This window comes from Sparus aurata, chromosome 13, assembly GCF_900880675.1.
Source record: "Sparus aurata chromosome 13, fSpaAur1.1, whole genome shotgun sequence".
NCBI lineage: Eukaryota > Metazoa > Chordata > Actinopteri > Spariformes > Sparidae > Sparus > Sparus aurata.
In genome coordinates, this window is record NC_044199.1 from 26,469,844 (window position 1) to 26,483,582 (window position 13,739).

General features: G+C 42.4%; 1 protein-coding gene across 3 annotated transcripts in view; it reads left to right on the plus strand.

Moving 5' to 3' along the window:
• Positions 1-13,739, plus strand: part of gria4b (glutamate receptor, ionotropic, AMPA 4b) — a 146,774-nt gene that overhangs the window by 68,914 nt on the left and 64,121 nt on the right. For all 3 annotated transcript variants that reach the window (XM_030436965.1, XM_030436966.1, XM_030436967.1), the window contains exon 3: positions 3,569-3,808. In XM_030436965.1, the coding sequence (XP_030292825.1) occupies positions 3,569-3,808 (240 nt within the window). The remainder of the gene's footprint in view (positions 1-3,568; positions 3,809-13,739) is intronic.

Sequence of the window (13,739 nt, forward strand, 5' to 3'; positions counted from 1 at the left end):
CAAAGACAGATATTCTGCTTTTAGCCAGTCAAGTCATTCAGTTTTACTATCTGCATCTAAAAGTTACAATATCTGATTTCTTTGGCCCCTTGTGGGCAGTGGAAACAAACTGCTTACCTATGATCACTTTAACTGGCATTGCAAACATATTTACACATCCAGCAGTTCTAGGTCATGCGTTTTGCATTTTCTGAGCTGTTTCGCCTGCTGCAGAGCAGTTTTTGCAATGTTGCATTTCTGTTGGTCCAATTTTCAATTGTGTGTGTGTCACCATGTTGTGTTATGTTCTGGTTAGGTTTAGGCAACATAAACTCTTGGTAAGGTTGAGGAAAGGATCATGTTTTGTACCTGGTTCTGCTGCCACAGTGCTGGAAATTGTCCTGAGGTCTGCTTAAAAACAGCTAGCGGTTTCACACGTACAACTGTTGAAACGCAGTCCTGAACAGTGGTCAATGGCATGGCGGCCTTCTCACCTACCGCCACCCCCTGACATGGAAGTCAGCTTACATACATGTAACATGAATGTGGTATCACACACAGTACATTGTAGAAATGTTGAAGGAAAAACACTTTACTCTGGCGACTGGGCTGGAATTTTCCCCTGCAGAGAAGGATGACTGCTCAGTTTCAGATCTGAGTTTGTCATTTCACATTAGACAGATAACTCACAGGTCCTTTTGTAGTCATGTGCATTCATATTTGTGGTAACATCTCCCCAGCCAACACAGAGACCGGCTTTAAATGAGTCCTGACGCATGTAAATGCAAACTTGAACTGTGATATTACAACAAACCCCTCAACAGCCCCGACTGCTGTTTTTCCTGATAGTTCCCGGCACCTCCATGTACGTTAATTGTGAGTACAACAGAAGAAGTGTGGCTTTCCTCACTCGGTCTCTCTTGCTGTGTTCTTGTTTGTCTCGCTGAGGGAGGAGGCTGCAGGCAGATCAGTAAAGACGCTCCTGCTCTCTCTCTCTCTCTCCATCTCTCTGTGTCCCTACAGTAAAGTACTGCACTCTGCATGGAAACAACGGGTTTGTCAGTAAAGCAGCCCCCTTGCTTGCTTCCCCACCCCCCATTTTCCCTTAACAAGAGGAACATCTTGAGCTCTTCCTTCACTTTGCCTCCCGCTCTGATTCTCCTCGTACCCGGAAACTGGCAGAGGATGCTCATAATCTTCCCTTTCTCTTGTTGTGTGTGAAAAAATGGGCAATTAAAGTGCGGCTCTTGTAGACAGCCAAAACCTTTCTATAATGAGGAGATCTCCTTAAGCAGCAAGCACTGTTTGCGCCGCGCGGCTTTATGAAAATGCAAAGTTTCCGTTTAATTCAAAGTCTGACCAATGAGACAAGAGATGCAGGTTCAGTCTGTGCTGTTTTTGATGTGATGAAGCAGCGCAGCTTGAATGCGTTGTGTTTAGTTAATGGGGAATACGTCCTCCAGAATATATCTACACACCAGCGAGCGGAGCGATTCAACGCGCCGCTCGGAGATGTTGGTACTGTTGTTGCTGTTCTAAATGAGGGAAGAGAACAGCCTTTGAGGTGAAAGCATCAGAGGAAACGGATGCGTTTGGTTTTGATCTCTGTTTACTGCATTCAGCGGTTCTCTTGAAAGGATTTAAAGTGGTAATCAGCGGGATAATGGTTTGTTATTTTGTCTCCAGTTGTGGTGCCAGGCATTCATTGCTGGGTTGATTTTTGCACCGCGTCTCCCAGTCATCACTTGTCATTAAAAAAGCTTCAGTTTTTTTGTTTTTTTTTGTTCTCAGCATCTGTTTTGGGGTGATTATGATGGCTATCTCTGCTCACGTTAGCTACCTGGCTCCTCTTCTGTTTATCTTTAAGTAAATCATTGCATCACGTGTGAAGGCTTTGGTTTCCGGGCATTGTGCGGAGATTGTATCAAACAATGTGTTTCTCCGGGGATGAGCACCCATTGTGTGTGTTGTTGTTTCGCTCCAACTGTACACAATGGAATTATCATGGGAGGAATGTGCGTAATAAAATCCAAGCAAACTGATTCACACACTCACAGTGTCCTTGTTGTGTAAGTCTGTGGATGCTTGATTTGAGAATAGTAGAGAGACCAATAAAAACAGCTCCAATGTTACATTATCTCCGCCAAGGCCCAACAGTCCCTGTTATTGTGTAGGCCTGCTGACAAAAGGTGGCAACATAACCTCCTTAGCGGAGGTAATCAAAGTATTTTAAAAATGCAGCATCTTTAAAGCTGCACTTGATTTAAACAGCAGATGAGATGACTCTGTGTGTGATGTTAAAGAGGTCGCCTGTAATGACAAGCCCAACTTGTTCTGCTGCCCCCAAGTGGCCAAAAATAGACTAGTGAGGCTCTGAATTCCAATTGTGATGGCTTCCCGAACACTTTCCCCTCAGGGAGCCAAAACTGAAACTTAAAGTGAAACTCTCGCCAAAAAGCAACCGAGGCATTAATTGTGATTGAATATGAGTCAAACCTTCATGTAAAAGCATATTTACGACAAAAGAGGCACTTTTAAGATTTACCATAGTTTTGTTTTTGGGCAAGCTCATTTTTAATGGGGTGCAGGTGCACTTTTTTGTTGATCCCCGAGTGCGACCTAACAGGCAGGAGAGTAATGGTGGACCGCTCCTCAAGCCTGCCTGTTAGTAAACTCTGTGTTCACAAACAATGTTCTCAATGCTCGTGTTCATGTGTAGAGACCCTGGTGATACTACGATCAAAGTTTCATGTTACATGTCGAGCCTTCTTAGTGTTTTAAAAATAGCGAACATTTTGATGCTAGCGTAAAAGTGCCCCTGCACCCCACTGAATATTAGCTTGCCCAAAAATGAAACTACGGTAAATCTTACGTAAGTGCCTCTTTCGTCGTAAATATGCTTTTACACGAAGGTTTGACTCATATTCAATCGCAAATAAAGCCTTGGTTGCTTTTTGGCGAGAGTTTCACTTTAACGGTGGGCCACATACAAAAAGCAAACATCTATTGTCTTGTGTGTTTTGTATTGTCAATAAGAAAAGTGGTCCTAAGAGCCCAAGTCCCCTTTATTGAAGGAAAGTGTCAGTCACCTGTCGTGGTCAGATTATGAAAAATAATAAAAATCCTACATATTTAAAGAGCATTTTACAAAGTGGTTTGTATAATTAATTCATGTAATTATTTACCTTGTTTTGGCGAGCCAGTTCAAATTTTGTGGCCAACTTTGGCCCAGGGGCCCTGCTTTGGGCAGCCTTGATTTAGATTAATTGATCTAATTAAAATGTTGGACCTGTGATGCCAGATCTTGAGCCAAGCAGAGTCTCAAGCCACACACTCACCCAGGACAAAGAAAGACTTGAGCGCAGTGTGTTGGCAGGAACTGTTTGGGATGGAAAGCACAGGAGAAATGTGGATCACACTGACAATAGAAATGGCTTTGAGGAAACAAAAGGTGTCCTGATGGAGCAAAGTGACTTTCTCAACCTTCTTCGAGGTCCCTTTTTGGCGTCATCCGGCTGCTTTCACTGTATGTTTTTAAAAATGCTTCGCAACCCACGGAAGTTAATGTCATTTTTTCTTTCTTCCCCAGTTTGCTCGCAGTACTCCCGCGGTGTCTTCGCCATCTTCGGCCTGTACGACAAGCGCTCCGTCCACACGTTGACATCTTTCTGCAGCGCCCTGCACATCTCCCTCATCACGCCCAGCTTCCCCACCGAGGGCGAGAGCCAGTTCACCCTGCAGCTCCGGCCGTCCATCAGGGGGGCTCTGCTGTCCCTCCTCGACCACTACGACTGGAACAAGTTCGTCTTCCTCTACGACACCGACCGAGGTTAGTGATGAGGATCGACTGCTTCTGCCTTTCCTCTTGGAAGCTGAAAGTTAGAAATGTGTTCTTCATGGAAGCAGTGCCAGCATGTGTTTACTTCAAATGTGTGCCTTTTCCATATAAATTGACAATTTCCACATAAGAAAAATGCACATTTTCACATGTGAATTAGGTTCATGTAGATGAGAATTTTCGCATTCTGCAACAAATCATGGCACATGAAAACGTGACACAGGGAGGTGTAAAATGCCCAACTACATCGACTGCACTTGTGCTGTGGAATCTTGCATTTACCGCACCATACAGTACAGACGCATTTTCAACATGGTGGGCTGGTAAGGTACATTAAAATATGAAAACAGTTTTAGTAAGAAATAGGCTAAGGAGTAACAGAATATTGATTTATATTATTCAGGCCCACACGGAATCTGTGCCATGAGAATTTCAATCACACCTCGGCTGTTTTTCCACAGATTTTAAACGAATAGAGATGCTGCTTGTAAAACTGGGAACATGAACACATCCCCACCACCTTTGACGTTGTCTAAATTATGTCAAAAATGTGATTTACTGCTGTGGACCCATTTGTCAACACAGATTAACTGCGAGGGATCAGATGAATGAACTCTCAATGAAAAGTGACTTTTACTCGGACAGAGGAGTGTTAGTCTGTGAAGTGCAGTACAGAGTGCAGTTTCAGCCGGCTGAAGGTCATTTGAGGTTGTTTTAACGCGTTATGTTTGCTTATCTTTCCTCTGAAACGATCTTTGTTATCTTAATAATGTCTGTCACGAAAATGACACAAAAACATTCCGCTGGATTCCACACATCGTCACACCGAATTACTGCTGAACCCTGTTAAAGATCTGCAGAGTTTAATGAGCTCTGTTTTTAAGCAAAACACAAAGTGGCAGCCATCTGGTGACAAACAGCGGTTTCCTTTTCTCTCACTTTTATTAAGCAAACGTTGTGGGCATTTGCCTCTGTCTGAGATACCGGTGCTCTATTTCATTGAAATTGTGGCAGTGAATGTCGTGTGTTTCACCTTAAACTTATATTGCACTAATAAATGTTGTTGCTGAGGTGTGAGGACCTGTTGGATGATGCGTATGGTTTATCTCTCTGACACAAAATGTCAGCAGCTCTCACACGTTACATTCAGCATGCCGTTATTTTCTTGCAAATGCTGTCAGCTTGCAGGTTTTATGTTGTTTCTTTGCCCCGATGACAAACCCAGCTGTGTGAGTGGACGTGCCTCTAAAATAATGGCTGTTTTTTTGTGTCCACAACACGTCTCGGGGCCACTAAGTGATCGATATTGCAGTGCAGCTGCTGTGAGAAGTGTGGTGGATCGTGTTGGACCTCCTCTCTATCTGTCTCTTGGCTCCATTCCCCACCTCTCAGCCGTGTGGGTGTTACTTTCTCTTTTTCCCCTTTCATATTTTCTGTCACCCACCCAATCTTTGCCCCCACCCCTCCACCACCACCGCCCCCACCCACACACGCACACACACACACACACAGAGTCAATAGGTTTGTACTCACCCCCCGTGTCACATTTCCATTACAAGACAGAATGGATATGGGCTACTGCTTGGATCTCCACATCTCGCTTTCATACATTTTCCAGAAGGTAGTCATTCTGTCATCATGCTGCTGTGGGGGCTGCAGCGAACGAGCAGATTGGATGTAAGGGGGCTACAGAGAGAGGACTGTTTCAGGACGGCCTCCCCCTCAGAACAACTCATCTCCCCGTACTCCTCTTCTCTTATCTCAGGTCGTACACGCTCGACTGGGTAAAAAGCCTCCTCTCCACTCAACAAAAACCTGCCTGTATCTGATCAGGTGTTCTCCAAAAACACAACAGAAGGTCCTCGATGTAAGACGGGCTGAGGACACGCAACCTGGCTTTTAGGTTACTTAAAGCCTCAATTTCAATCCTCAAGATCGGAATTAGCCTGTGAGAGGAGTTTAGATGTCATGGTCGGATATGTCAAGACTCCAGTGTCTAAAAAAGCAAAAAAATAGCAAGAATAAAAGCAAGAGAACTGACATTTGCTGCGTGTCGTCCCCCATCTCCTCTCCTGTCATGATCTCCGACTGCCCTGTCAAATAATAAAAGGGATAAAATACCCAAAATAAGAGGAAGAAGAAAAAGAGAAACAGATGTGTCGGTAAAGGCTGACTGTTGTGTCGCCTCACGTCGGAAAAGCTGCACTTGAAAACACCGTAAAGACGACAGCGCCTGTGTGAAAGGAAATACCTCTCTGCTAAAAAAAACCCTTTGTTGTGAGTAAGCAGCATTTTTTGACACCACTCTTGGTAATATATCTGCTTCTGATTGAGAATATTTCTGATCAAATCTGCAAATATCCATGGCTCGGTGGGTGAAATCATGGATATTACAGCGATAGGCTCAAAGGGCTTTCCTTTCTCTTTTCCCCTGCTGAACAGCCATTCAGCATTTCCAAATAGCAGTCGCCGATTCGACATGCTCAGTCAGCCAAAAAAGCCTCCAACAAGGGTGCCACGGACACTCACTGACGCCCTGACAACGCCCGACAGCTGACCGTCGGCCTGGTGTGGAGATTGTGCTCACAACACTTTTGTCCACATGGGCTGCCAGAATTAACAACAAATGAAAGTTCCTTACAGCTGCTTTCACAAACCGGAAAGTAAAGTGGCAGCTGCAGTATATACTGTATATGGTGTTTGGTTAATAACACAGTTGAATTCAAGCTATGTTATGGCTTGCAGATGTTGACAATCTTGCAGTCTGACTCTCGATATCAGATTCATCAGGCATAACTGGAGAACTTTTGTGAATACTGTTCTTGACACTTCCTTTTTCGTATTGGTGATCAGATGTTTATGGGCTTCCCATTGCAGCCTTGAGTCTGTCTGAGAGGAGAGAGGATTCACTTCTCTTTTAGGAGATGTTGGTTGTTTTCGTCCTTTTTCGTACAGCTGCAGGCAGAACAGATACCCAGGGAGGCCCGGCTATGTTCACTTTGTCATCAAACAGAGGTTGAGACAGAACCTCACTTGTTAAGTTTTGAATCTCACTTGTTGTGTGAGAAATACAAGGATGTTTTTTGAAAAAATCTATATATCCTGGGTTTGTCCATGTGGAGAGAAAAGTCAGTGTGCAGCATTAGCTGCAAAACGTGTCCGCTGTCATCAGAGAAACAAGCTCTACTTTAAATATTTCAAAGAGATTTAAAGTGCGTATGTCTAAAATGTCTTGTGTAAAATGCAGTCAATGCAATAATGCAACAATAAAGCTTATTTGAACCAGTGCTCAATAGAATATGAACATAATAAGAAAGAGGCTTCTGTGAGAGCTGGGATTTAGAAAAGGATAACAACAATAAAGTGTGAAAGTAATTTTCAACTCTGTGACCTGCTGCTACCCTACACTGACTGTTTATATTTTCGCCTGGTGTTTTGAGTAAATATCTCATTTATATCTCTATAAATGTTTCATTTATGTGCACAGCCCTTTACTGTGAGAGAGTCACACTTTACTAAGTCAGCAAACAACCTCGCCTCTATCCATGAAGGTAAGGCTGTAGAGAAATGGTCAACGTCAAATCCAAAATGATGCTTCTACTTATTAGATGGACAGTGTGATGATTGTTTAATGTCTACATTTGCAACAGCAAAAGAACAATTTAGTGTACTAATAAGACATCAGGACTACAGATTTGTACAGAAGAACTAGATACCAGTTGCAAAGATGGCGCGCATTCAAACCATTGAGAACTGCTCGTCTACTCATCTGAGTTGTGATGTCCCAGTGCAGTAATGTGAAAAGGAGGGTTTGTCAGTTCTGCGGCCAGCTAATATACAGGAACAGACCGACAATCTACACGTTACAGGTTTTGGTGACTGTTCAACAAGACGACGGCACTAAAGGGCTGTTGAGTGTGATGTCTTTCTAATTACATATTTTCCCAGTCTTATATTTCATTAGTTTTATGTCAAAATTATTATCTTTTAAATTGACACACACAATATACGTGTGATTCTTGTCACAATGCAAACGGGATCAAAACAATGATTCTCTTCATTCACTATCATACAAAGTTTTACTGGAAGAAGATCCCATGGGGGAAATCAGAAAAGGGGCGTGGCTTCTGCTCTCTGTGTCGCACGGCCTGTTTACTCCCTTCAGGTTTGTGTTTCAGTCACGGAGGTATGAAGAACATTTTACCTACAGACATGGCCAAACATGTCGCACCGTTAAAGTGCAGTGAGAGCTCTTGCCTTTCATTGAACAAGCTGCTTTCCGCATAAAAACACTCCACGTCTAATTTCAAGAAGCACCTTGTAGTAAGTTCCTTTTGTCATGCTAATGTACTCGGTGTTTAGCTAAATGCTCAGAAGTCGCGCTAACAACAACAGAGACTTCCGCCGTTAATTTGCATTGTGGAGAAAAAATGGGCAAACTTCAATATTTCTCTTGCAATTTTTAGCCCTAACAGTATTTTGTAAAGATGTAGTATAGTAAAACATGATGGTTGGACCTATCTGCTATATGCTATATGGCTTTGGTAGCGTCCTTTGACTGCTACACAACAACGACACCTTATGCTAATTGCTGGTTGGGTAAATCTAAGCAGTCTGTTACGGAGCCTCAGACATGAAATGGTCAAAAAAATAAAAAATAATTGTGGCCACTATATAGCTATAACGTGCACACGAAATAGTAATTCATGGCCATACAATACTAAATTGTGGCCACAAAATACTAATTTATGGTAAAATGTGCGCACAAAATACTAATTAACAATATTAATATCGTTCCTGGACAGCTGGCTAAGCAAATCGAGCGCACCTTCTCTAGAAACTGCAATAGCTCCCGTGATGTCCTTAAGGTGAGTGTCTTTTCTTATTCTGTAATAAGCTCGTAAACTCGTTCGTGTCTGCAGGAACTGCTGCACACACAAATGAGTTTACGCCCACACATTAGCACAACAAAACAACGTGTAGTAACATGAGGATAAAAAGTTTGTAAGTTGGGTGAGACGTCAGCAGATAGGCTACCCACAAAGTATCAATCATAGGCCTAATTAAATAACTGCCTAAATGATAAGATATATAACAGAATAACAAAAAACACTCATCTTAAAGCGAAACTCTCGCCAAAAAGCAACCAAGGCTTTATTTGGGATTGAATATGAGTCAAACCTTCGTGTGAAAGCATAATTACGACGAAAGAGGCACTTTTAATATTTACCGTAGTTTCGGTTTTGGGCACGTTAATTTTGAACGGGAGTGCATGGGGCAAGACATGCTAGCATCAAAATCGCTATTTTTAGAACACTAAGAAGGCTCGACACAACATGAAACTTTGCTCGTAGCATCATCAGGGTCTCTACTGTGAACACGAGCATTGAGAACATTGTTTGTGTACATAGAGTTTATGAAAAAGAAGGTTTTTGAACTACTCACGTTAGCTGCTGCGCTCCTGCGGGTTGCCGTCATGCCAGACAAAAAGTGTCGATCCCCGAGTGCGACCTGACAGGCAGGAGAGTAATGGTGAACCGCTCCTCAAGCGTGCCTCTAATTATGCTTTCACACGAAGGTTTGACTCATATTCAATCCCAAATAAAGCCTCGGTTGCTTTCTGGCGAGAGTTTCGCTTTAAGGACATCACATTGCCGTTTCTAGAGAAGGTGCGCTCGATTTTCTAACCTTGCTGTCCAGGAATGATATTAGTATTATTAATTAGTATTTCGTGCCCACATTATACCTTCTTCGTGGCCACAAATTAGTATTTCGTACGCGCATTATAGCGATATCATGGCCACAATTCTTTTTTTTTTTTTTACCATGTTATGTCTGGGGCTCCATAATCTGTGGCCCAACAGGTAAATTAAATTAGTCCTCTTAGCCAACCATAGTGGAAATATTGTTAATGACATAGGGAAGCAGGGGTTTTCTACATGGAAATTACTGTAAACAAACACTGTGATTCGGTCTATTGCAGATATGTAATGATAATTAACCTGCAGTTAGGCTCAGTAACTAATTCGTAATTAGCCACCGCGATTAGTTATCCGGTTTGTCAGAGAGCTGGCTGCTGGCTTGTCAACATCAACATCAAATAGAAAAATACAAGTAATTTGTTATAAAGAAATATATAAACTGATATTATTAAAATTTAGCCATTTAGCAGCAGCCTCAATATGGTTGGATTTTGTAGGGCCATTTAATTTATCATTCAAGCAATGTTGAGTTATTTACTTATCTATTCTTATCTGTTCTTTTAACTCCTAATGTGGCCTTGTGTTAATAGGGATCAAGCACGGATTCTGCATGTCAGTGGTTAAAATTGTTTTCAAATTAAAGAAATTGCTTAAAGTTTGCATCCCTATTTCAGAGTGAAATGTGGGCTTACAAGACGATTTTTAAGTATTGCAAAACGTAATGCAAAGTAAGTCATTTAGAACATGTCACAGATTACAATTTATGGTTATTCAGCAATCTGTAGTGAATTCTTTACAAAAGTATATTAGCATTCGTCTGTGGGTAGTTCAGTTCGGTGATTCTTTGTGTCTACATCACTGTTGTCACACTTGTCATTGACAGTAGCTCTTAATATACTTCTTGAAACTTGAGAGTGAAGTCGGTAAAGCGAAGTTAACACTGGTGTCACCGCAGCAGACATCTCAAACAGAATCCGTGGGTTACGTTCAGTTTGATTAAAAGAATGAAGTAATTGCTGAATTTGCTGGAGCTTGATTTCTTTTAAAGTGACAGCTCTTCTGATGGCTCTGTCCATGGTGCTGAAATCAGCCAGCAGCACCTTATTTCAACTGACTGATCACTATTGTTTGAGCTCTGCTGTTCGTCGGAGGTTCCTGTCATCCTAACAGTGGGAAACACTATCCGTCAGCGATATGATATACTGGAACAACGCAGCAGATACGAGAAACATGATGGCTCACCATGGGGACTGTTGCCAGCTATGGTTGAATGAAATGTGCTGATGACCTGCAGTTGTATCAGTCAATGCTACATGAAAAAAGAGAGCGCTTATTCTGTCATGAATTTGTGGTTTTTCTATCAACATAGTTTTTCAAAGCAGTATTTTCACCCAGCCCAGTCACCAGGATATAATGTTACCAGTTAATACTTCTGCAAACCACAGATTGAAAGTTGACATATGTACCAAATGTGGCATGAAAATGTCCACATTATATGTATGCTAGCCACCTTTCATATTAGGAGGTCGAGGGCATTGCCATGATGTCATTACAAGCCAACAAAGTTGCCAAACGGCTGACCACAGTTCGATTCACACCCCTGGAGGACTACTGTATAGGGCTGCATGATGCAGTCGAAAAGTGATATTGCTATTATTTTGACAGATAATGCAATTGCAGTGTAATTCCTGATTGAGCTGCAGACACTTTCAGCTGTTTTTGTGGCAACAAAGCTGTGCATTTTTCAAGGAGACCTGGGGACAGCTGAACCTTACGACTTTCCTAATCCTAACCAAGTGCTATTTGTGCATAAACCAGAGTATAAGCGCAGGGTTGTGACGAGTGAGAATTAGAAAATTCACCTAAACAAACAGATAATCGCAACATAACAAAACATTTATGCAAGTGATTGGGATCTTTCAGTTGTTTCATTTGTCCTTCTTTTTCATAGTTTGTCTTTCTTCTTATCAGTTTTTCATACTTCCTCCCTTTAGATCCTTTTCTCATTTATTATGCTCACCAGCTGAAGTTGATCGCTTGGCATGATCTGTTTTCCTGTCTGCCATAGCAGGAAAGCAAATTTCTGCAGCAGCATTTTTCGCAACCCTAAAATTATTAGGTGTTCTATCTGCAAAAAACTAAATGGAGAATGGCTAGTACTGTACGAGCTCAGGCACTGTCCTTCCGATTAGTATTATTATTTGTTCCTCCTGTGGAGGTTTTTGTACTGCGCACTCTGTCCATGAAGTCGCCGCGTGAGTAAGAGTGTGCTCAGCCAGTTCCTCTGAAGAGGCACGCTTGCATATTTCAAAACCTCAAATATGTCACGAGGTCTGCTGTCTTTGTTGGAGGGGATGAATGTGTGAGTGCACGTCAGCACTGCGTGGCTGTATAAGTACGTGTTGTGTGTGTGCATGCGAGTGCTTTTCAGAAGGCTTTTGGGCGTGCAGGCTGCAGCACTTTGGCCTGAGGATTTTTTTCACACACAGGCCTGGGCATTCATCCAGTATTGACTATAATGTAGAATCAGCCCACGCATGGATGAGCTCAGTCAATGAGCGCCAGTCTGATTCCCTGCATCAAAGCACCAGAGATACAAGGCGCTGGATACTGTGGCACTGTGTGTGTGTGTGTGTGTGTGTTTTTGTGTGTGTGTGACTACAGTGAGTGCTGTTCCTATTAGCCTCCCTAGAATTCCCGTAAGTACATATGCACGACAACAAAAGGTAAAACAAAAAGAATGAAATAAAAACAGATTCCAGGAAATGTTGTAGAGAGCAGATGAGACAGTAGAAGGCAGGAAATAAGAGAGGTGGGGGCAAGGAACAAAGGAGATGGCAAAAGAGCCAAAGGTAGGAGAATGCGAATAAATAAGATTAAATTGAATTATAGAGGAGAGGAAACTATGAATAGGATGAGATTAGAGAAGAAGAAACAAGGCAGGAGGGAGTTAGAGGAGAGGAAAGGAATACAGAGAAGAAGAGAGGATTCAAGGGAAGAGGAGTCCAGAGAAAGATGAGAGCAGAGGAGACGAAAAAAGGGGAGAGGAGAGGAAATGCAAACGGGCCAGTTGAGAGAGAAAGGGGTGAAGATAGAAAAGCAGTAATGGAACAAGATGAAAGAAGAGGGAAGGAGAAGAGAGGAACACAGGAAATGAGGAAAGAGAAGCTGGTGACAAGAAAGAGGAAGGAAGTAATGTAAAGAGGAAGAGAGAATAAGGAAATCAAAGAAAGGCAGAGGAAAAGGAGAGAAAAACAAGGGAATAGGAAAAAGAGGTGAGGAAAGACAAGGTATGGGGAAAAGAGAGGAGAGCATTTAAGAGAACAGGAGACTGAAGGAGGGGTTAAAGGAAAGGAGAGGAATCAAGAGGATAGTAAACAATTGGATATATAAGACGAGAGGACAAGAAAAGTAGTAACAAGAGGAAAGGAGAGGAAATGAAAGAAGGGGCGAAGGGAAGAGGAAGAGAGGATTCAAGGCAGGGAAGAAAAGAGGAGGGAAGATGAATTTGAGGATACATATGAGGAGAGGACAAGAAACTGTGAACAAGACAAAATGTAAGGAAAGAAAACAAGGATGGCCGAGGAGTGGAGGAAACACAGGCAGGGGAAATTATAGGAAAGAGCCGAGGAGAGGAAATGAGAACATGGGAGTAGAGGGAAAAAGAGTTGAAGATAGGAGAATAGAAGTAATCAAGATGTAATGAAAGGAGAAGAGAGGAAACAAGAAGTGAGGAAAGGAGAAGAGAGAGAATGAGGGGACAGGAAACAAGAAGGGATATAAAAGGAGAGGTTGAGAAAACTAAAGAGGGGGAGATAAAATGAGAGAAAACTGGTGTAAGGGAGAGGAAGGAAGAGCTGAGGAAAGGTGAGGAGAGGAAACAAGTTGGAAAGAGGAATAGCAGAGGATAAAAGAGAAGAGGAGACAAGACAAAGGAAAGGAGATGTAATGAGAGGAGATGAAATGGGAGGAAGGGAAACAAGTAGAGAGGGAAGGAAAGGAGAGGAGAGTACGAGAACAGAGAAGGGGAGAAGAAGGTTAGAAGAAACCTGGAAAGAGGAAACAGGGCAAGGAAAGAAGACAAGATGATTCAAAAGATGAGAAAAGAGGAAGGGAGCTGCAATTGGGGTAAGGAAATGTGAGAGGGGGAAGCAGGTGGAAAGGAAATTAAAGGAAAGGAAAGGAAATTACAGAAAGAAAAATATAAAACAGAAGAGAGG